The sequence below is a fragment of the Cinclus cinclus genome, chromosome 1 (genome assembly GCF_963662255.1).
Source record: "Cinclus cinclus chromosome 1, bCinCin1.1, whole genome shotgun sequence".
Taxonomy (NCBI): Eukaryota; Metazoa; Chordata; class Aves; order Passeriformes; family Cinclidae; genus Cinclus; species Cinclus cinclus.
In genome coordinates, this window is record NC_085046.1 from 149,764,723 (window position 1) to 149,786,902 (window position 22,180).

The 22,180-nt window shown below is 45.6% G+C and overlaps 1 protein-coding gene across 1 annotated transcript in view; it reads left to right on the top strand.

The window, feature by feature from the left end:
- Positions 1-9,556: 9,556 nt before the first annotated feature.
- Positions 9,557-22,180, top strand: part of ADGRB1 (adhesion G protein-coupled receptor B1) — a 64,634-nt gene continuing 52,010 nt past the window's right edge. Inside the window, exons 1-3 of the mRNA XM_062514999.1 lie at positions 9,557-9,657; positions 17,000-17,102; positions 21,532-21,682. Of these exons, the coding sequence (XP_062370983.1) occupies positions 9,557-9,657; positions 17,000-17,102; positions 21,532-21,682 (355 nt within the window). The remainder of the gene's footprint in view (positions 9,658-16,999; positions 17,103-21,531; positions 21,683-22,180) is intronic.

Genomic DNA, 22,180 nt, shown 5'->3' on the forward strand with positions numbered 1-22,180 from the left:
TCAGCTTGTGGCAACCACAAATTTCAGGACATGGCACGGTCCATGAATCATAAAATCATTCAGGTTCGAAAAGACCTCCAAGACCATCAAGTCCAACCTTCAACTGAATCCCGCCGTGCCCTCTAAACACATCTCAGAGTGCCACGTCTCCTTTTTCTTCAACATTTCCAGGGATGGTGACTCTATCACTTCCCTGGGGAGCCTGTTGCAATGCTTAACCACCCTTTCAACAGAGAAATTTTTTTCCTAATATTCAAACTGAACCTCTCCTGGTGGATTTTGAGACCATTTCCCCTTGTCTTATCATTATTTGCCTGGGAGAAGCAGCCGACCCTCACCTCAGCACAACCTCATTTCAAGGAGTCTTAGAGAATTAATGTTGCACTGAGCAGCAGTATGGACAAGTTCCCTCTGCTTTGAATATTTGTGTGAATACCTGCATTGTACCACTTCATCTCAGGGCAGTGGAGTGGATCCTAGAGCATTTGATTTTCCAGGACTGACACAGGGAAATTGAGGTTTGCTGTTTCCCGCAGTGCCTGTGTCAGTGCTGCTGCATAACATGATTAAAGTTCACTTCTGCCCCTGTTTTCTCAGAAGCAAAGAGCTCCTGCCCCTGGAGGAATTGGCCATTTTGATTATTGCCAGTTGTAGAAAATGGTTTTATTTTCTCTTCTCTGTGCTTTAAAGGGAAAGGCTGGAACAGAACAATTTTTCCACATGCATGAAAAGCAAAGATTAAAAAAGCAGACCAGCTATCTGACCAGCTCACAAACAGTTAAGCTAAAAGCTCTCTCCTGTCTCTCCTCCATCCTTCCTGAAGCTCTTGCACAGCAGGGGATAAGGTGCTGGTGCTTGATCGTTGTGACACAGCCCTAGGAACCCCCCCTCCCCAAGGCATTTGCACACAGCAGGAATCTAAGCTGAATAAATCTTTGGTAGAAAGATGGAGAGGCAGTATTATTCCCTTCCAGATCCAGGGGATCAAAATAGGTCCCCGAGAAGATAAAGCCAATGTTTGCCACCTAAATCAGATCAGCTGAGAGGCCTTTGAAAAGATTGGCTTAAGTGATGGAGTTGTGTCGACAGCTGACCTGTGGGTGAGCTGGGAATGGACCTTGCCCTCCTTCTTGGGGTCCCCTGGTTCCTCACTCTGTTCCCAACCCACAGCTGGCAGGGGGATGCAGAGTGACTCAAGGCTCTTCATCAGAGCTCCATAAAATTTCAGCATTTTCAGGGATTTCAGTCGCTTGGCTGAGTGAGGTGCAGTCGGAAAGGGACAAATCAAGCAAATAACTCTTAGAGTGTTTTAAAGAATGATGGTGAAAAAGTTTGGGAACAGCTGGCTGGTCAGGAGGAGAGTGTTCCCCAGCATTAATATGGGGCTGGTCTGTCCATCCTTGATATCAGGACTGGACACTGAGACACTGGGAGAGCAGCCTGGGAGTTCCAGCGTGACCGTGGCGTTGCTGACTGGCAGGTACATAATGCCCACTGTTATCTCCTGTAATTCCCTGCCAGCCTGGAGAAAATTATCCTGACAGTTCCCATTAAGGAGAGGCTGAGTGACCACTCCTCTGCCCTGAAAACTTCATCAAGGCTGTTTCCTGAAAGCAAATTGGCACGTTGTATCTTGCGAGCAGACTCAATACCCACTGAAGAGTTAGTGATTGTTAATAAATAGTAGCGTGTTAATGCCTCTCTCTGGGTGATTTTTGTGTGCTGTAATTACACAGAATTGCCTGTTAGACCGGTCAAATAACATAAAAGGAGCCCTGAGCTCTACAAATGTGTTCCTGATAATGGGTGACTAGTAGCTTTGACATGGGATGTCTCAGGTTTTGATATGAGGAAAGCAAAGCAAGGTGGAAATTCTCTGGACCTGGCTCACAGTGGCAGGGGCTGAGCTGGGAAGGCATCACATCTTCGAGAAAAATGTGTGAAAAGATGATTTATTAGTGATGCCTCTGAGTGATCTTCATGCAAGGACCTTAAAGCCCTTCTCAGAGGTTAAATGATGGAGAAGGCTCTGGGGAGACCCTCTTTTGATTTTTCAGTATGTGAAGTGTTATAAGAAAGGTGGAGAAAGACTTTTTTGCAAGTTTAAATTCAGGATAGGGTTAATTTTAGTAGCCAGCATGGGACTATATTTTGGGTTGTTGGGCAGTGCCATTGCTGCCATGGAATGAGAGGATGAGGGGGAATGGCTTAAACTGAAAGAGGGTGGAATTATATTAAATATTGGGAAGAAACTTCGCCTGTGAGGGTGGTGAATTCCTGGCACAGGTTGCCCAGAGCAGCTGTGGCTGCCCCATCCCTGCGAGTGTCCAAGGCCAGGTAGGATGGGGCTTGGAACAATGTGGGATAGTGGAAGGTGTCCCTGTCCATGGCAAGGGGGTTGGAATTAGATTATTTCAAAGGTCCCTTCCAACACAAACTCTTCTGTCATTCTATGGAAAAAAAGGAGTGTTTTGGTCCTTTCCCACTGCTCGTCTGCTTTGAGTTGAGTGAACCCTGCAGACCCCTGACAAGGCTGACCCACCAAAAAATCTCCTTTCACCCCGGCCCAATCCTCCCTTCACTAAATCCCTGACATCCACCAAGAGCTTGTGTCCTGCTCTCCCCCTCTCCCTGTCTTGCAATCACTGCAAGAAATCACTGGTCCAGGGAGAGAACTGAGCCTTCCCTTGAGCAGGCCCAGGGTACATGGAAGTTTCCCATCCCAGCAAAGTGTAAATGTGAAATCCACAGGGCCTGAGCCTGAATGAGAAATCCTTGATCTGGCAGAACTGGGGATTAAAAAAATCAGTGGTTTTTTTGGCAGCTGACAAGAATACATTCACCCCTTGGTCACTCAACCCTCCTGAGATGTTTTCTCCAGCACTGACACACACCCTTTTGTTCTGGAAGCTGTTTGCTTCTGTAAGCCCTGCTAAAAGCATTATTTTCCAGCAATTTTAACAACTCTTTCCCTGTGCTTTGACAAGAGTTGTCCAACCAACAGTGAAATCAGTACAGTGTGGCTTAAAAAAAAAAAAAAACTTCACCGGAGTAATAAAAAGCCTTTGGGCCAGGGGGACAGCAAAACCATTGCTGTGTAATTCTTGGAGTTAATCCCACCCAGCTGGTCCAGTTCTGTGTCAGGAAAGTGGAATGAGCCTGGTTGCTTTGAGCTCGTGACCTGTGAGGGGAGGGAGAGGGACTTGCTTGGTCTTGCAAAGATGTAAAGGGCGCTCTGGTCACAGCCTGTGGGACAGTTACAGAAATTATAAAACCAAATTCCTCTCACTTGTGCCTGGTGGTTTAACAAGGGGGAGAGATACAAACTGTATCTTGAGGGGTGAATGGAATAATTTAGATTGGGGAAAAAATCTCTGAGGCCCTCGAGTCCGACGGTTAACCTGGTAACGCCACGTTCATGGCTAAACCACATCCCTGAGTGAAATATCCAGACATTTCCTTAACACTTCCTAGGATGCAGATTCCACCACTTCCCTGAGAAGCCTGTTCCAATGCTTTTTAGTGAAAACAATTTTTCCTGATAACCAATCGAAAGCTCCCCTTGTGTGACCTCAGGGAAAACCCTATCACCAATGGAGACGTGTGGAATGGGTAGCTGTGGGATGGGAGCTCTCCATCTTGGAGAATTCCCAAATCCAGCCAAAGCCATCGCCAGCATCACCTGATGTTAGTGCTGGTCTTGCTCCAAGCAGCAAATTGGGTTGTAAAGCTGGAGATGCCCCTTGCATCTGGAGCTCCTGCAATTCTCTGACTTCATGAATCTTTAATTTCAAATGTGCAGGAAGTCAGGCTCAAGGCAACTATTATGAATAGCAAACACGTTTCTAAAACCAAACAAAGCCCAACCCCCCCAAATTCCAAACTCCTGTGCCTGTGTTTAATTTCAGAGCAGAATAAATGGCTTAATTTTTCGTTGATTTTATTGGTGTGATGTGCCTATTAAGACTTTGTTCAAGCCTTTCTTGGTATCAAGGATGGAAAAAGCAGAAAGAACAGCTTGGTTGTAAGGTCTGGGGCAAACTGCACAGCATTAAGAAATACTTTGTTCTAATTGGAGCCTGTTTGACCCTGGAGCTAGAGCAGGGTAATGGAAAAAGCACAACTCAAATTGAGTCACTTTTCACAGCATTCTTCAGAAAGCCAGAGGAGGAAGGGGAGAAATGCAGAGAATTTGAAAGGGGGAGAGCCAGAAAAATGCATTAAGAGCAAGAAGAAAAGGCAGAATATGCCACGGGAAATAGCCAAAGGAAGGGAAACAGAGAGGACAAAGGAGAGCAAAAATTAGGGAGAAAGGAGGAGAAGGAAAAAGAAGGAAGGAAGGTGAAGTTGTACAGGAAAGGAGGAGCATCCTTCTGCCCTGCCAGGCAGTGCAATGAGGTGCAGGACAGCGAGAGGCCCCAGGCAGCAGCGCTTGTTATTTCCATCCTGGCTGATGTCATTGATTGCCTCCCTCCTCCCCTGTCATGCCTGGTGACAGAATCGCAGCCCTTGGCACTCAGAACGACCTGCTCTGTTCCCAGTTGGCCCAAGGAAAAGTTTTCTTTCCATCTCCAAACAAGGCACAGCTTTGTCTGTGTTCCAGGGGGTTTTTGGGTGGCCCCTCTCAGCAGTTCCTCTCTGGGACCACCTCTAGTCCAGGCAGGTGGAGATCCTATTCCCGGTCTTCTGTAAACAACCAGTTTTTTACTCAGTTGTGGTTCTGAGAAAATCCCATAGGACTGTTCCTTCTCTTACTTGGACATTTTTCTGTTGGTGTAGTATCTTTATTTTTTAAACTAACCTTGATTTCCCTGTTTTTCCTGCTTTAAGGAAATTTCCCTCGCAATTCTCAGATTCTGCAGCATCTGACCACCTTCTGTTAGGGGGTTTAATTAGCCAGGAAAAAAATAAAACAAATGATGGTTTGTTTGCTGAAGGGAAGATGTGGTGGATAGAGAAGGAAGATGGGGAGGACAAAGAAACCTTAATAATGAAGGAAGAAAGCAGAATCCTAAGATATTGGGGTCTAAGTCTTTAGGACTTGCTTAGGACGGCAGTAAATGGCCTCCAGTTGCACCAGGGGAGGTTTAGATTGGATTTTAGGAAAAAAAATTCTTCATGGAAAAGGTTGTAAAGAATTGAAACAAGGAAATAGCAGAGTCACTATCCCTGGAAGTGATCAAAAAATGTGGATGTGGCACTTAGGGACATGGTTTGGTGGTCAGCCTGGTGGTGGTGTTGGGTTGATTGTTGGATGTGCTGATCTTAAAGCTCTCTCCTAACCTTAATTATCTGATTATTCCTGAAGGAGCGAGCTCCTACTCTTCCTGCAGCCAGTGATTTTTGTGGTTATCCCCCCTTCCTGATGCCAGCAAAAATCCATCAGGGCTGGATCAATCCTTCCTTTTCTGTAGGGTGGAGGGATGAGCTTCATGGCATCTCTTCAGAAAAACCTTTCTTCTAGGCAAGGGGTTTGTGAAAATTTGTGAGACAAAGAAGGAGGTGCAGATCATAGTCTTTCCTGTGGGATGAGCTGCAGATGGACTTCAGTTACTACCCTAAAGCCTGGCTTAAGGTTGGCCAGTCATCATTTGTGTAATGCCTTGTCTAGAAGCAAACATTTGAGCTAGGAATGATCCAGTACATGCAGAAGATGCTAATTTGCTTCAGGACCTAGGAGAGGGTTATGGATGATGTGGCACAGTGGATGGGGAAGGCAGTGAGGGAACCTGAGGTCTTTTGGGGTGGAGGGATCTTAGGGAGGATGTGGAAGGGAGGGCAGCTGGGGTTGCAGTGCTGGGATTTAGGGATAAAGCCTGCTCATCTCTTAAAAACCAAACTCTGTTCCCTCGGTGGTGGTTCAGGAATGAGTTACATGTTGGGCTTTCTTTGCTTTAATGGAGCTCCTCCCCCACTTTTATCCAGTTACCCATGAAAAGTCAGTGAAATGAGACCTACTTAAATCAAATGTCACAATCGATGCTCATCCCAGGCCAGCGTTTGTGCGATGTGAACTCAAATTGCCATAAGGGGGGAGCAGGGAGGGGGGGAAGCTTGGAAGAGAGCTTGGAGAGAGCGATCAAGGAGCCATCCATGGCTGAGTATCTTGTGATCTACAGTTTTATCACAACCGTGCACCTCTGCAGTGGGACAGGGCTGTTGTCCACCAGGATTCTGCAGCGGGGAGGAACAAAGCTGTGGCTTGCTACAGGATGTTGCATCCATCTCTGCCACACCCCACCTGACTAAACCAGAATCCTTTCCACATTTCAGTTTATAAAGAGAAAAATATGCAATATCAGCACTCACCCTGTCTGGATGGTGTCCAAATTCAATTTTGTTTGATGGAAGACAAAATCAAAATGTTGATATTTTCATTGAAATTTATGTTTAGCTGGCTTCCAAAAAAATGCTTCTAACTTTGCATGAATATTTGGCAGGAGTAAATTCTCAGGGTGGGAGCACAGTCAGGAGTTGATGTTAAAAATCACAGCGACCCAAGTCTCTAAAAATCTAGGGCAGGAATCCACAGGTGAAACATTCGTGAGCATTTTGGGTATCTCAAAGCAGAAGAAGATGCTGGAGGGATTGGTGAGGCTCAGGTTTCCTGTCTGTAGCTGGTCTGCACCCAGTGAAGATTCCTCAGACCACCTGTACTCCTTCTGGTGTCATCTGGGTTCTCAAGAATGTGTGTGACATCCTACCCTTAAGGGGAAGGAAGCACTCAAAATTTTGGTCAAAAGGAATGGCAGAAGTCAGAGGCGTCCCAAGTTTAATAAGTGGAAATTTTTATCTTAGTCCCTGATCTGGTGCAAACACACAGCACTGGGTTTTGGATAAAGAGGTAGAGTGGAAGGGAAAAAGGAGATGGATTAAAGTGGGGGAGAGAGAAACAAAGAAGGATCAGAGAAAGTGAGAAAGAGAAATCACCAGTGCTGGTCCCAGCATTGATCCAGCTGATGGGTGTCCAGGGTCCTGGGCTGCCCATGAGCCCAGGAAGTATCTTTTAATAGAGAAATTTTCTCTGCTTTGGAGATAAGTCTCTCTCTTTCTGTGCAAATCACTTGGAAATGGGTTGGAGCCTTCAGGGATCTTGGGTGGTCTTGATCCACCTCATAGTCCATGCCCAATTCTCGACCTTATTGCTGTGCCTGTGCTGCGTTGAGTAGTGCTGATCTCCAGGGATCAGAACAAGGATGTTTTTTTCCCAGAAAAGTGTTTCCCTACCTATGCATGGCCCTGAAAGTGGTTAGGGTGGCTTTTTAATTTTTTTTTTTAATTTTATTTTTACTTAGAGTTAGGATTGAATGTTCAAGAGATGGATTTTTTTTGTTTGGACTTGGTTGTTTATTAAACCTTATTTAAAGTATAGAGAGTTTTATAGTATTTTTAGCTATTAAGCCAAAAGTGGGAAAATTGAGGTAATTTTATTTAGTTACAAGGTTTTTTAAAGTTTAACTATTTAATTAAGAGCTAACATTTATATTATTTACACTTTTGACTTAATAACTAAACACTTGTGTTCTGCACTGCAGTACTTTTTATTTAATCAAAAATTACTACTTGAAATCATGAAGAAGAAGGAACAACAAGGAAGAGACTATGCTTAAGAACATTTATTTTGTTTTGTACTTATTACTAGATTTTGAAACCTCAAATTAAAAACCTTTCACCATGTGAAATTGCACACTTCTATTCTAACTATACACTAATGATTCATACCTCACTACTCAAATTTGGAAGCCCTTTTCAAGGTCCTAAGTTAAAAGCAGTGCTTCCTTGAGGGTCAGTGTCAGAAAGCACAGGAAGTTCAAAACTCCTTGGCTTCAGGGTTCCAACATGGCCCCTTCTCCTGCCACATCTTGTTCTTGCTCACGGTGTTTTTTTACTAACAATCCTTGGTTAGCTCCACAATAATCTGTGTTTGTGACATTCACATTAATCCCCTTATCTTCTAGGCTTCTACTGTTTGTCACTGAATTTTGGAAGTTCTTGCTCCATCCTTCCAGACAGCTGCTGCAGGGTTCCTTGCAGTGGCACAGTGAAAGTTTTGTTCCTCATTAATTCCCCCCAGTTGTGGGAGGTGCCCTTGTTCAGAATAAGCAAATAAGGAGGATGTTCCCACGCCCTCAAAAATTCAGGGACAGTTCAACTCTGAGCTCTGTGTATCAGGGTTGTTCATCACTTTTTGTGGAGTAACCCTGTAGTGACTGTGGGCCTTGAGTGAGTGGACACAGGTTTGCTCTGGCCATGTGCTGAGCTGGCCAGGCTCCATTTAAACCCAGCATTAAGCCCTGCCTGATGTATTTTGCTTTGCAGAAGGCTCAGTAGCCTGGAACAGAGCTGCTGTAGCCTCAGCTCCATGGCATCCCTCTGACTGGAGGTTCAGGCTGAGCAGCCTGCTGCCTGCCAACAAGTCCTTAGAGGACTGCCTGTTTCATTCCCAAATTCATGCATAATTTACTTTTTTTTTTCTTTTTTTAATCTCCTGTGCTAAGCCCCTGCTGTGTCAGAAACCATCTCATCTCCATGCGTGAAGTGTGAGGTGCTGGTGCTGTGCCAATCTAATGACCACCTTGATGGGCTCCCTCTCCTCTGCAAACGGTGTAATCACCCTAAACAGAGGGTTCTTGGGTATCTGTTCTCCATGGGGCTCTGCCTCTCTCTGCTTTCCTGCCAGCAGAGATCACTGATGTGGAAATAAGAAACGTGCCAGGGGAAGAAAAAAAAAAAAAAAATGCCTGCAGCAGAGAAATTCAGGTGGGGTTGAGCTCCTCACTCCTTGCTGAGGACAGGACGAGTTCAGTGGTATCAGCGTGGCAGATGTTGGGTAGTTACAGCCACAGAATGCAGAGAACTCCATTAGAGAGGTTACAGCATGTGTTTCCTCTTGATGCTGCAAGAGCTGATGTTCTTTTGTATTCAGTCACAAAAAACCCCCCAAAACATTCCACACCAGGTTTTCCAGCCTGTGTGCTCCCTTTCTATGAAAAAATGCCTTCTATAGTGGTGTAAGAGCAGTGAATTGATGGATAATGGGTCCCTGGGGAGGACAGACATCTTGTTTTTCCTTCCCTTGCTTCATTTCATCCTTTTCCAGATGAATGTTTGTGGTTGGTGGAAAATTTTCACCTTCTCTTCATCCTCCACCCTTCATCACCACCCGTCCCAGAAGAGCTCTCTTGTAATTGTTCTGTTATTGCTTCATTAATTATCTTCCCAGTTTCACACTGCATATGAAGGGCCTGATCCTCCTCTCATAACCTACACCTTTCACATGCCTGCCTTCCATGGATATCAGAATTGTTACTCAGGCTTGATATTGGTTTGTGGCAGCAGGATCAGGTCCCAAAAAAAAGAAAGGGGGGGGAGGGGGGAGTGCTGGGTCAACCAGAAACAGATCTTGGTCTCCTTCCCTGTCAGTTTGTATGCACAGTGTGATGTGAAGGTCAGCTGAATGGACACACCGACAAACAGGAGTGTTCTTGCCATGAAATTTTTGTGGTAGAACTGGCTGAACTTATTTTTTAATGTCTTGCTTTCTCTCTTTCAGAACATGGAAAAGGTGCTGGTCCCTTCTGTCACGTTAATTGTAGGCTGTGGAGTATCCTCGCTGACACTTTTGCTGTTGATTATCATTTATGTCTCTGTTTGGAGGTATGGCTTTCATTCTCTTCTCTTATTTTTGGGGAAAATAATTGTCTTTGACCTACATGGACCCTGGAATGTTTGCTCTGTGGTTTTGGGTGTCTGGTGCTTGAGAAGGAATTGTTTGGGAATGAGTGGGCCCTGCAGAAAGTCATCCTGGTGGCTTAGCTGGCATTATTCTCTCCTTTCAGTGCCAGAGAAATTAGCAGAGTGAAATTAGTGCCATGCCCTCATGTAGGGACATTGTTCCATTTCCAAAAGCCTCCTGCTGGTTTCGATGCCTTTGTGTACCCCAGGAAACCTTGTCAGAGGCGAGGTGGACACACACGGCCTCTTGGCAGGCAGATGCTGCTGCAAGGTAATTCTTTGGGAACATCCAGACCTCCGTGGCCTGCCATGAAAGCATCTGGCCTGAAGAACTGACAGAACTTTTCAGGAGCTTAAGGATGTTAAACCTTAAATCATCTAAATAACTGCCCAACCTTTTAGCTATGTTTTGCCTTCAGCTTCAGATGCATATGGGATCCCTCAGTACCTCCCACTGCTGACAGCTCCTGTACACAGGTCAGGTGGAACCTAAAAACATGTAATTTATGGAGGCTGAAGGGATTTTGGAGCAAAGCTTTGATGAACAATTGGCCCATGCCCCTGTTTGATACATTCTGGTGACTCTAAGCTGGAGGACCCGAGGTATACAAGGGATTTTCTCCCTGTATTGCCTTGAACAAGGTCTGAGTTTATCCTACGAGATCCATGTCTCTCCTAAATCCATGGCAAACACGCTGAGACCTTCATGGCGTGACACCAACCAAAGACAAATCAGAACCAGGTGAATGTCTGTGAAATCCAAGTGGAGTGGCTGCAGGGAATACAGTTGGGTATTATTGGTGATCCTTTTGGGAGAAGGGGTCACTGTGAGACTCTTAATTTGGGCAGTTCTTCATCTTGGTAGGAAGGAAAGGGTAAATTCCATTTAGAGGTTGAATTGAGATAACTTTTTCTGCACTTTGATAGAGGAAAGAAACAAGAGAGTAAAAACTGAGCAAAAATGCATCTTTTTTTCTGTTGATACTGTGACAGTGCATAGTGGCTGGTTAATTTTGGCAGCTGAAGACTGATCATGATAACATTTATCTAGAACTCAGGTTTTTCCGTGCCTGGGGTATCATTGGATGTGCTCAAGTCCTTGTCCTCTCCTGCTTTTCCTCAGGCTGGGCGGCACTGAGCAGCGCCGGTAGGTGACTTACTGGGGTCACTGGTGTCAGGATCAAGTGGAAAGTTAGGATAGAAGATTAAAGAGCCAGCGTTCGAGCCTCACCCTCTCTTTCCTATCAGAAACAGGGTCAGGATCTGAAACCCAAGCTCAGACATGAGGCTGAATCAGTTTGGAGCATGCCAGAGTAATTTGGAATAACATTATGTATTTTTTTCCAGGACTGTGCTCCCCACCACCCCTCCAATATTTACTGTTATTGAGGACAGTAAATTGCCTGACCTGTTTCAAATATGTTCTGTTTAATTTCGCATTCTACCCTTTGCCTTATGCTTATGCCCAAAACAATGAGCAGGAATGGGAGGACACGTTTATGGGAGGCTTGAATGGGTATTTCTGAGCTAGCCAAGGATGGACATATATTTCCAAGTGATCCTGAGACCAGCTATATCTTGATTAAAGGACTCTTTATCCTGAGTCTCTCTGTGTAAATATTTGTAAAGCATGATCGGGTGATCTCTAGAATTTCTCTTTGGTGCGCTGAGTTTGTTCCATTTCTTCTCTGTAGATCATGTTTTCATGTTTTCCAAACTTCACAGCATTCCTGTGGCTGAGCCCTGAGCGCTCTGTGTGTCCTTTTTATTTTAGGCATAGCTGCTGGACGTGAATGTGCTTTCCTATTAATGGTCTCGGGAATTTTGTATTGAATATTATCTCCTGGCTCCCACTTTATTTTGCCCAAAATGTTGTATATTCTGATAGACAGCAGCTGGAGGAGTGCTTAGAAATGGAATCAGCAGTATTATTGTCTGTAAAATGGAGGAGCAGCATCAAAGCAGTTCTTTTCCACTCTGCTGGAAACTCCTGTCCTGGCTGCCTGATCTTGTGTTGAGAGCACTCACCAGAGCTCAGCTGTTTCGGGGAGCTTTGGCCGGAAAATTTCCCATTCAGAACTCTGGACAAAGGCATCTGGAGCATGCATCCATAGACCCAGCTTGAGTATGAAACACTTCTGATGAATAAGCTCGCTGAGGCTGACAATCTGGAAGCTTTCCCAGAATTTTGCCCAGCTAGGGTTTGTTTGTATATATGGGAAGCAGAAAGGAAGGGAGGGTGAGAAAGAGGGAGAGGAACACGGTGAAGAAAAGAGGTCAGAGTAACAGGGAGGTCATCCCAGCTTCGGGCTACGTATCAGGGAGGAAATGAATTTACCCTTCACTCCCCATTCAAAACCCCCAAATAAAGGCTGCTTCTTGGTGGCACCTACTCAGCCACTGGCATGAATGGCACGAGCTTTTTTGAGGCAAGTGATCACTTTAGACGCGGCCAACTTGGCACGGCCCCATTGGAAACTGGAAGTTGTTTCTGTTCGACGGCTGTTGGTGGCCTGTTGGTGGCCCCACTCCAGTGCCCAGTAGACAGATGGCTGCAAAGATGCATGCTGCAGATGGTGCATATCTGGTCTTATTAGCGGGCTGGACGAGAGGGGTCAGTGACACAGTGGGCCACAGAAGTGGAGTGACCTTGTTCCATCGCGGCACTGACTGTCCTGGGTCACAGCTGGAGGCACTATCTGTGAGTGGGCCACGTGCTCCACCACCCCTGTGGAAAAAGAGGGGGAATTACGAGGAAAAAAAAATTGAAAACTGGCACGGGGAAAAAACCCGACCACTCGGGTCAGAACAGGTGAAATGACATCTCTTTTCAAGCAGCTCCTTGACACACTGGTATTTCTGGAGTGCCCCGATGTGTTTTCCATCCCTGAACTCATTGTGCTCAACAGTCTCTGGAGTCAGTGACCTTTCCATAGCACGGGGATCGATCCCTGCTATCGAGCAGCTCATCCACCAGCCCATCAGCATAAGGGGCAGGGCAGAACTCTGTGCCTGGCAGCAGCTGGGTGAGTGCTGCATCACTGCAAGAGAACAGCCCCAGCTTTTCTCACTCCCCAGGACTGATTGAGTGGCTGTCAGTGAGCTCTCCAAGGGCTGTTAACACTGGCTTTAAACCCAGGAGCTCTGCCTGTGCTGGGGATGCTGAGGCACTCCTGGCCCTGGTGGGAGGTGGCAGGGATGAGTAAGTGGCTGTGTGAAGAGGGATGTGTGTACTCACGGTGAGAAACCAGCAGTGACTCAGTGTTTGTGGAGAGGAGTCTAATGGGGGCAGAGAAACGGACTGCAGGCTTTTCCTACCTTTTCCATCCATCCCAGCTGGTGCAGAGCTTCCTGCAGTGTGTGGGGATCCTTGCTGGTGACCAGTGACAGCACCTGAGGGAATGGCTGGAGCTGTGTCAGGGAGGTTTAGGTTGGCTCTCAGGAAATATTTCTTAATTCAGAGGGTGGTTTAGCACTGCAACAGGCTTCCCGGGAGTGGTCACAGCACCAAATATGCCATAGCTCAAGGAGTGTTTGGTCAGCACTCAGGCACAGGGTGGGATTGTTGGAGTGTCCTGTGCAGGGCCAGGAGTTGGTCTGGATGATCCTTGTGGGTCCCTTCCAACTCAGGATATATTGTAGGACACAGGCTGGAGCAGAAGTTCCCCTAAGTTAGCAGTGAGTTTTCCCCAATTTTGTGGCTGAGTACAGCATATTCTCATAAGTAGACAGAATCTCAGTGTCAGTAGAGGGATTGCAAGGCAGCACCCTGGAGTAGCTCTGTCTTTGCTGCAGATGTGTTTTTGGGCAAAACCCATCAAGTTCTATGTTTTTTTCCCCCCTCTGTATGAATTCCTGACTTCTTTGGCCAGAGGGTCTGGAGATAAATGGTGATTTCTTTCTGTGGAGCATCCTGTGCTGGAGAAGAGGAAATGGAAGGGAAAAAAGCAAGCGTGGCAGGAGGTCTCCTTAGCATTCTGACTGAGCAGAAACTTAACAAGGAAGTGTTTGGAATCCAGGTCAGGCTACCAGGGAGGACTCTGGAAGAATTGCCCAGGAATGCAGGATTGAATTAGAATGGTCAGAGCTCAGCTGTGTTTGAAACTGGTCAAGAATGGGTTCTGGAGGTACGTCAGCACCAAAGAATTTCCCAGTAAAGTGTTGACCTGGTGTTGAATGGGGCAATCAGCCTCATGGATAAGGAAATTGAAAAAAGTGAAGGTACCCAGTGCTTTTTTTGCCTGTTCTATTGTCAAGGTTGGCTCCCAGGCACCCAAATTCTTCCACAGAGGCAGAATCCAGGGAAGAAAACTAAAGAAAAGAGAGACGAGGACTGTTTAAGTTGCCTGGATGTTTGCAGATCCATGGATGCATTGAGTGTGACTGTGGAGCCACTCTCTGTCACCTGGGCAGCATCCTGAAGGCTGGAAGAAGGCAAATGTTACACCCACCTTTAAAAAGGGCAAGGAGGAGGATCCAGAGAACAACTGCCTGGTCAACCTACAGGGCCCCTGGGATGATTAAAGAGCAAGTAGCTCTAAAGGTTATTTCCAGGCAAATTGATGGACAAGGAAGTGATTTGGAATAGACAGTGAGGATTTATGGGGGACAGGTTGTGCCTGGCTGCCCTGTTTTCCTCTTGGGATGGGATGACTGCTTACATGGACAGTGGGGAGAAGCAGCTGGTGTGGATTTTGACATTACCAAGGCCATTAACACAGTCTCCAAAAGCATATTTGTATCCATGTCATGGGACTATGCACTGGATTGCTGGCTTTATATCTGGATGGAATTCCTTCAGGATTTGAGGGTAGTGGTCAAAAGTTTGAGGCCTAATCAAGAGCTGGTCACCTCTGGCCAGTGTTGGTAAAGTGGGCAGCATTGTTTAATGTCTTCTTTAACAACCTGGACAATGGCTGACACTCCTGATGCCACACCTGGAAAAGGTGCCCAGTATTGGATCCCCACCCAGTTCCAGAGATTTCAGCTCATTGCAGAAAGTCCAGTGGATGCTGAGGGAGCTGGAGAATGTCAAAGGAGGCAAAGGGAACAAACTTGGAGAAGAGGAGGCTGTTAAAGAGCAGTCATGGTGAAGCCAAACAACTTGCAGAGGTAGGCAGGGAAAGGTCTAGAGGCACCAGCTGCAGCAGGAAAAAACCCAGCTGGAGATAAAGAAAAATAATCCTTCACCACAAGAGCAGTTAAGTTAAGCAGTTTAGTGCTGTAATAAGTCAGCCAAGAGAAGTGGTAGCGTTTCTGTTCCTGGTGATTTTCAAATCTCAGTCAGATGAGACCTTGAGAAACCTGATCTGACTTGGAAATCAGTCTCTTTTGGGCATAGCATTGGATTGGGAACTTGGGAGGGTTTTTTGGTTTTCTTTTCCCTACCTAAATTATTCTGATTCTGTTCATTGCCAATCCACATCTTGTTCTTTGGAGGTTCACGGATCTGGAGAACAAGATAAATTCTCAGGGTGTGAAGAGAAGCAGGGAAAAAGGTGAATTGGTTTAAGGGGGCTTAAAAGTCTCAAGGCAGCTGGATGATCCCCTTATATTAAAATACAGATTTGTGGTTACCTCATTTCTTACCTTTTTCTGACCAGTGGAGACTTGAGAAGTTAATGCTAATAGCAGTGGGATCACAGTGTTGCTACACAGATTTATTACATCTCCTTCCCACCAAGACAGAGCCCAAATCTCCTTTTCTACCCTGTAGAAACTACTGAGTGGAAAATTGATGTTTTACTTCACACAATCAAAGCATAAAAAGACTGAGGTCTCGGTACCCTCCAGTCAAAAATGGAGCAGGGTCCAGTTGATGCCCAGCACTGTTTGGAACCCAGTGAAATCAGGAAATTTGGGCTCAGCTTGGCTGTGGAAGGAACCAGATGATCATTTTGCAGCCTGTCAACCCAGTTTTGTGCTGAGCTGGGATCCTGCATTTTGCAGCTTGTTCTGGGGCTGGGAGAGTTTCAGGGAGAACTTGCCATAAACCAAATTTCCAACAGATTAAACAGGAGTTCAAGTTACCTTTGTTTTTCTTTTTTTGATCCAGGAAAGCATATCTTCACCATTCATGTTTGTCTGAAAGTGCAGCTCAAGGGGAAGTTGAAAAATCAAAGTTTTGCAGCCTCCTTTAGGTCTAAAGCACAGATTTACCCTTGGCAGAACACACACATGCAGTAAACCTGTCCTGCCCTCCTCATCAGAAACTCAGAACTCTGCAGCCAAGGCACGACCAACTCACTCTCGCTAAAATTAATTAATGAAATTAAATTCACAACATAAATAGTTGATGTGCTGGAATATAGGAAATAATCCTGCATTAGCCTCCAGGGATGAGCTGGTTGATTAATACATCTGTTTCTAATTTATATAAGCATCAGCATCTCCTCTTCACTCATCTGGCATTCAGGCAGGGCACTCACAGCATATCTGAAATAATTCACGTGTGTGAACGTTGGTGTGGTCAGCTCTTGAGTCAGTCCTTGAGGACTTGCACCTTTGCAGTTCCCTTTTTGTTTTATTGGCTACATAAAAGTGCCTTCAAAGAAATTTCCTTCTGTAGCCAGTGGTTTGAATTAATCGTGGTGCACTTAGCTCGGCAGCAAGCCTGATGCTGTATTGCAAATCAGAAATGACAAATAGCTGGCTCCTGCAAGGTGCTGAAGGCAACAGTTCCCTAACTGCTATCCCTGATGTCCCAAACCCACAGCTGCAGTTACGTATTTGGCCTAGTTTGGAGAAGTGGTACCAAAAAAAAAAAAGAAAAAGCCAGAAATGCTTGTCAGTGCTCACCCCAGGAGGGGTTGTAAGGCTGAAGGAAGGGGAATGCTGAATCACACACACTTTGTTGTCAAGGTGCATGTGTTTGTAATCTGCTTCCATTGCCAGCATGCCTGTGGCTCTTGGTTGGGAATCTTTTCCATGTGTTGCCTGTTTGTTTCCTCTCAAGCTCCTTTTCAAGCCCCTGTTTTAAGTAGGCAGAGCTGAAGAAGATTTGCAGCACTCTACTGTTTTAGGAGGGGCTCAGACTAGGCTGGCCCCTCATTTGTTGGCTCCTAACTCCAGCATTGATTAGGGATGATGGAGACATCTTCTCCCCCTTCCTTCCTTCCTTCGCCCCTTGTTCTTGTCTGGCTAGCACATAAAACCTGCAGGAAATTGGCAATTCTGTAGAGCCTGGCCTGGATTGCTGCTTGTCAGAGGTCACCCAGGCAGGCTGTGACAAGGTGGGTCTCCCTTCCCTCTTCTGTCACTGCAGGTACATCCGCTCGGAGCGCTCCGTCATCCTCATCAACTTCTGCCTCTCCATCATCTCCTCCAACGCTCTCATCCTGATCGGACAGACCCAGACCCGGAATAAGGTAAGGGATCCGCTGGGGCTTTGTTTATTTGTTTGCTTTCCCCCTGATTTAGCACTGAAATGATCCATTCAGGCAGCACTTCCTCATTTTTCCTCCATCTGTTAATTAGCGACATGTCAAAGACACGGCTAAATGGCAGATTTCAATTTTCTCTCTCGCTCTCTCTTTGATAATTTGTCAGCATCCTCAGGGCTTTGATTAAAACCAATGTGATATTTTTGAATATCTGCCTAGAGTAGCTGGCACATGGCACGGTGAAGAAGTGTGGTGATTTGCAAGGCTTTAACCATTTTACTTTCAAAAAAAATTACAAAGACAGATTGAGAAAAGGCTTTTAAAAAAGCCCCAAACAAACAACCTCTCAGCTTTACATTTATTTCTCCAGCAGTTTTTCTACTCTGAGCTGAAAGTACCTAGCAGATGTTAATGAACACAGGCACAAAACTGTCCATCCTTTTTTGGGGATGCATTGCCAGATTCACCGTGAGCACTGCAGGGCCACAAGGGACTTGGAGCAGATCCCAGAGTGACTCCAGCAACCCAGGCAAGACCCAGCATGGTTTTCCAAGCCATGAGCACTGGTTGCTCTCTTCCTACAGACCCAGCTGGAGAGGCGTGTGTTGCCTCCATGACTTTTTCCCAGCTCGAGCACTTTCAGGTTCCCTGTTGACATCTGGCATGACAAATCACTGCTCACCATTAGTATTTTCCTCTTGTAAATTTTCGCCGCTTCCCAAATGCTCCTACCATCATAACTCTGTTGAGCCAAAAAACGTGAGGCAAGATGCCTCCTCCGCTCTTTCTGCTGCCAAAATCACAATCTGAAGTTAAAAATTAGTTATTGCTTAACAGGAACCAATGACCAGCTGGGTTTTTTGAGCCCCTGTTTTGGCAGCATGAGCATGGTGTCACTGTTGGAAGCATATTGAGAAGCAGTTCTTCCCCGTGAGGGTGGTAAAGCACTGGAACAAGTTGCCCAGAGAAATTGTGGATTCCCCAACACTGGAAGTGTTCAAGGCAAGGTTGGACAGAGCTTTGAACAAAGGGAAGATTTTCCTGCCCATGGCAGGGGGTTGGAATGAGATGATATTTAAGGTCCCTCCCAAAACTCTAACCATTCTATGATTTTATGATTCCTGCAGAGAAGCTGATGGATTTCATGAATCAAGGACTCATTGCTGTGGAAGGCCCTTTGGGTTGGGGTTAGGTTGTTTTAGGAAAAGCTTTCCAGCTGCTGGAGCCCTGTGTGTGTAAAGAAGTGTGGAAAAAAGTAGCCAAACTCTGCTCCCGCTACAAGGTGCCCTTCAAAATCTCCCTTCCCAGAGTACAGTTGTCTTCCATTGCCAACAGGGTTGGCAAGAGGTGGAGAGAGGGTAACCCAAGCTCCTGCTTTCCTTGGTTGGGCTTTCTGCCACACCACATGGTGCTGGGAGCTTTTTTTTCCATGGAATGAAACTGGGAGATGCTCAACAGGAAATTCATGGCTGGACTTCCTCTTTGGTCATTCTTCCTCACCTCAGGAGAGGAGCTGGATATGTTCCTCCTCTTCCACCCTCACCAGAGCCCAGTTACAAACCCAAACTCAGGTGCTCCCTGGTGGTTTTTTTGCCCCATGACTCTGGGAGTTCACTGTTGGAGCTGTTGGTGAGGATTCAGAGCTCCCAGCAGTGATGGCAGGAGGCAGATTAGCTCTTTGCACATCCATATGCATGAAACCCCAGAAATAGAAAGGTTATTCTTGGATTTCCTCTCAGCCATCTAGTAAACAGTCTCTGGCAGGCAACAGAGAAAGAAAACTATACAGAGGAGAGACGAAGGAGTGTAAATTAAGATTTTATTCATGTTCAATTATCAATAATAGAGTGCCATAAAATGTTGGTGATTGATTTATAATTGTGGCTTCTCCGGGAGATTTCTGTGGTATGGGCTTCCCTGGAAATGGCAAATTCTCCCTGGATTTCCATCCATGTAACCTCAAAGGCGAGATTCCACGCCTGGATTTGCTAAGGTTTTTGAAGATGAAAGGCCTGGGAAAAGGCTAAAAAAAATTACAGTCAGCAATTCGGGGATACAAAGGAAAGGGATGCTGCAGGAAGTGGCCATGTCTCCGAGGCTTGTGCTGGAAGGGAACAGATTTCTCCTCTTAAAGGAAAACAAGAGCTAATGGCCTTGACAGATTGACAGACTCTGCTGGATCTTGGGACATCATATCCCTGTGCTTAGCCCTTCATGGGGATATTTGGTTTTCCCCACAAGGAAGGGAAAACCTGCAGCAGAGGTTAAAGAAGCAAATATTTGCTTGCCTGTCAGTTGGCCAAGTTCATTTGAGGTGATGAGTTCATCCTGGTCCAGCTGAGATGTGCATGTTTCTCTTGTCTTCCCCTCCTCTCTTTTCCCCTTTCTATCAAAGCTACTCATTTGAGAAAAAAAAAAAACAATAAAAATTTTAAAAAACAAACAAAACCAGAAACAAAACAACAAAAACAAACCCACAAAAAAACCCGAATGTATCTCTGTGGAGTAAAATGATAAAGCAAAAGCAATTCTCCCCCCTTTACAAGGAAGATCTGTGTTGGTTTGATACAAAATCAAAAAGGCAGTGTTAACAGTGTTGTACCAGATATCAGTCAAAAAAGAAAAGGGTTCTAAAATAACAATCTCTTAAAATCCATTCTAGAAAGGATCCTCTGTTTGTAGCTGTTTCACATAGGGTTTGTAAACTGATGAATAGGAACCACCTTTTTTTAGGATTCTTGTAAAATGTGAAAATTACCGGACATTATCATATTGAGCTCTGTTATTTGTACTGAACTGTCATCCCAAATCCACTTTGAAGCAGAATACAGAGGGATTTGTTGTCAAATGCAAATCTGGAACAAAAAAAGACAGTCCCTATCTCAGAGAACACATGGTCTTGCTTTTATTCACAGCCTCTGATAATGTCGGGTGGTGCCAGTGGATGAATTGAGAGCAATCCGATAAAATCATGATAAAAGCCACTCTGTGCATGAGAGCTCTGGTTTGAAAGATGCTGGTGGTTGAAAAAAGAGAGAAAAGAGAAAGGTTCATTGACCGCAAAGCCAAGTCCATGTTTCCCCATATAACTCAAAGCAAAGAAATTCTTGATTATAAACCCCCCCTTTCCCAAATGCCTGAAACTATTTTTTTTTATTTTTTTTTTTCATCCAGAGTCACTTTTGAAATCTATTTGCTCTCCCTTCTCCTTGGGAGCCACTAGAGTTTCTTCCCTTCACTTTCTTCTTGAGTACATTGATTCACAGTTTTCAGCTCACAGATGGGAGGAAAACTGGCTGAGTGAAACAGAGCGGCACCAATTTGCACCAGTGAAAGATTTGGCCTTGCTGAGTTAAAACAAAGACAAGCTTGTCAGCTTTCCAGTCCATCTCCCTGGCATTCTGGGATTGTTCTTCATAATGCATTTGCCAGTTCTTTCCCCAGTTTAATTTTAAATGGCTTAAGCTGCCTGCATTTCCCTTGTGAGATTTCCCCACCAAGTAGTAGAGCTCACCATTATGAAATTCTTTGTAATCTAGGGGGTTTCTCTTTCTTTTCTTTTCTTTTCTTTTCTTTTCTTTTCTTTTCTTTTCTTTTCTTTTCTTTTCTTTTCTTTTCTTTTCTTTTCTTTTCTTTTCTTTTCTTTTCTTTTCTTTTCTTTTCTTTTCTTTTCTTTTTTCTTTTTTTTTTCTTTTTTTTTTTTTCCCTGTCTATTGATAGTTATGTGCTCTTGGACAACTGTACCCTCATGTTTGTAGTCCTTTCCCAGCCCCTGGCAGCCATGGTTTCACCCAGCTCTCACAGCTTAACTCTTTCACTCAGCCCTGTTTTTCTGGCAGGGGCACCGTCCAAATTGCCTTCCTCAGATTTCACTTCCATGGCTGGGCTGCCAGGGACGTGGCGCTCTGCAAACCTTTTGAGCTGAGATTAGTGCAGATAACTAACTACTCCATCCCCTCTGCCTTGAAAGGGTCATGGCAATAATTTGGATGTTTTGGAAATTAAATATATCCTGCTGAATGGATGGGATGTGCGCTCAGACTTCTAGTGGAAGGTGTCCCTGCCTGTTTTGGGAGGGGGTTGTAATTAAATGATCTTTAAGGTCCTTCCCCACTCAAACAATTCTATAATTCCGCAATTCTTCTAAAGTGTTAACCATGGCCTTATCCAAAAGCTTGTGCTTAAGACCAGCTGATTTCCACATAATACTTAAATTTAAAGCTTTGGTCTTTACTGGGTCAAAGCTTATGGAGGAGCCTGCCCCCTCTTAAACAGCATGTCCATGTCCTGATCTCCATGACTTTTCCTTCCAGAGCCTGGTTTGGAAGCGTCTCCCCGTGCCTTCCTCTCTGCTCCCTGCCGCTCTCTCCGCCTGCCGCTCCTCTCACGTGTCCTCCTTTCCTCCTCTCTCCAGGTGATCTGCACGCTGGTGGCGGCTTTCTTGCACTTCTTCTTCCTCTCCTCTTTCTGCTGGGTGCTGACCGAGGCCTGGCAATCCTACATGGCCGTGACGGGCCGGTTACGGAACCGCATCATCCGCAAGCGCTTCTTGTGTCTCGGATGGGGTGAGGATCCGGGGGATGCGGAGCAAGGAAGGGCCAGGCTGCAGGAAGGGCCGGTGCTTCTCAGGAGGCTTGGCACAGGGTGCTTGGAACCCTTGCAGGGCTTTGAAGAAGGATTGAAATGGTTAAAAATAGAGAGTATAAGTTGAACCTCCTGCCCAGTGCACCTGAAAATAGAGGAGTCGAGTTCAGGTTTCAGAGGGTGCTCCGGGGGTGGTTTCTTCTGGGGTTGGGTCTGTTTCTTGCTTTCTACTTTTCTCTCTCTGTCTGTCTCCCTCCGTGTTGGATGTGTTCTGTTGGTACATGATACCAGCCAGGGGAATCCTGGCCTGGATCAGCAGCGCTGTGGCCAGCAGCACCAGGGCAGGGATTGTCCCTCTGTGCTGGGCACTGCTGAGGCCACACCTCAAACTGTGGGGTCAGTTTGGGGCTCTTTATAAGAAAGACATGGAGGTGCTGGAAAATGTCCAGAGATGGCAATGGAGCTGGGGAGGGGTGTGG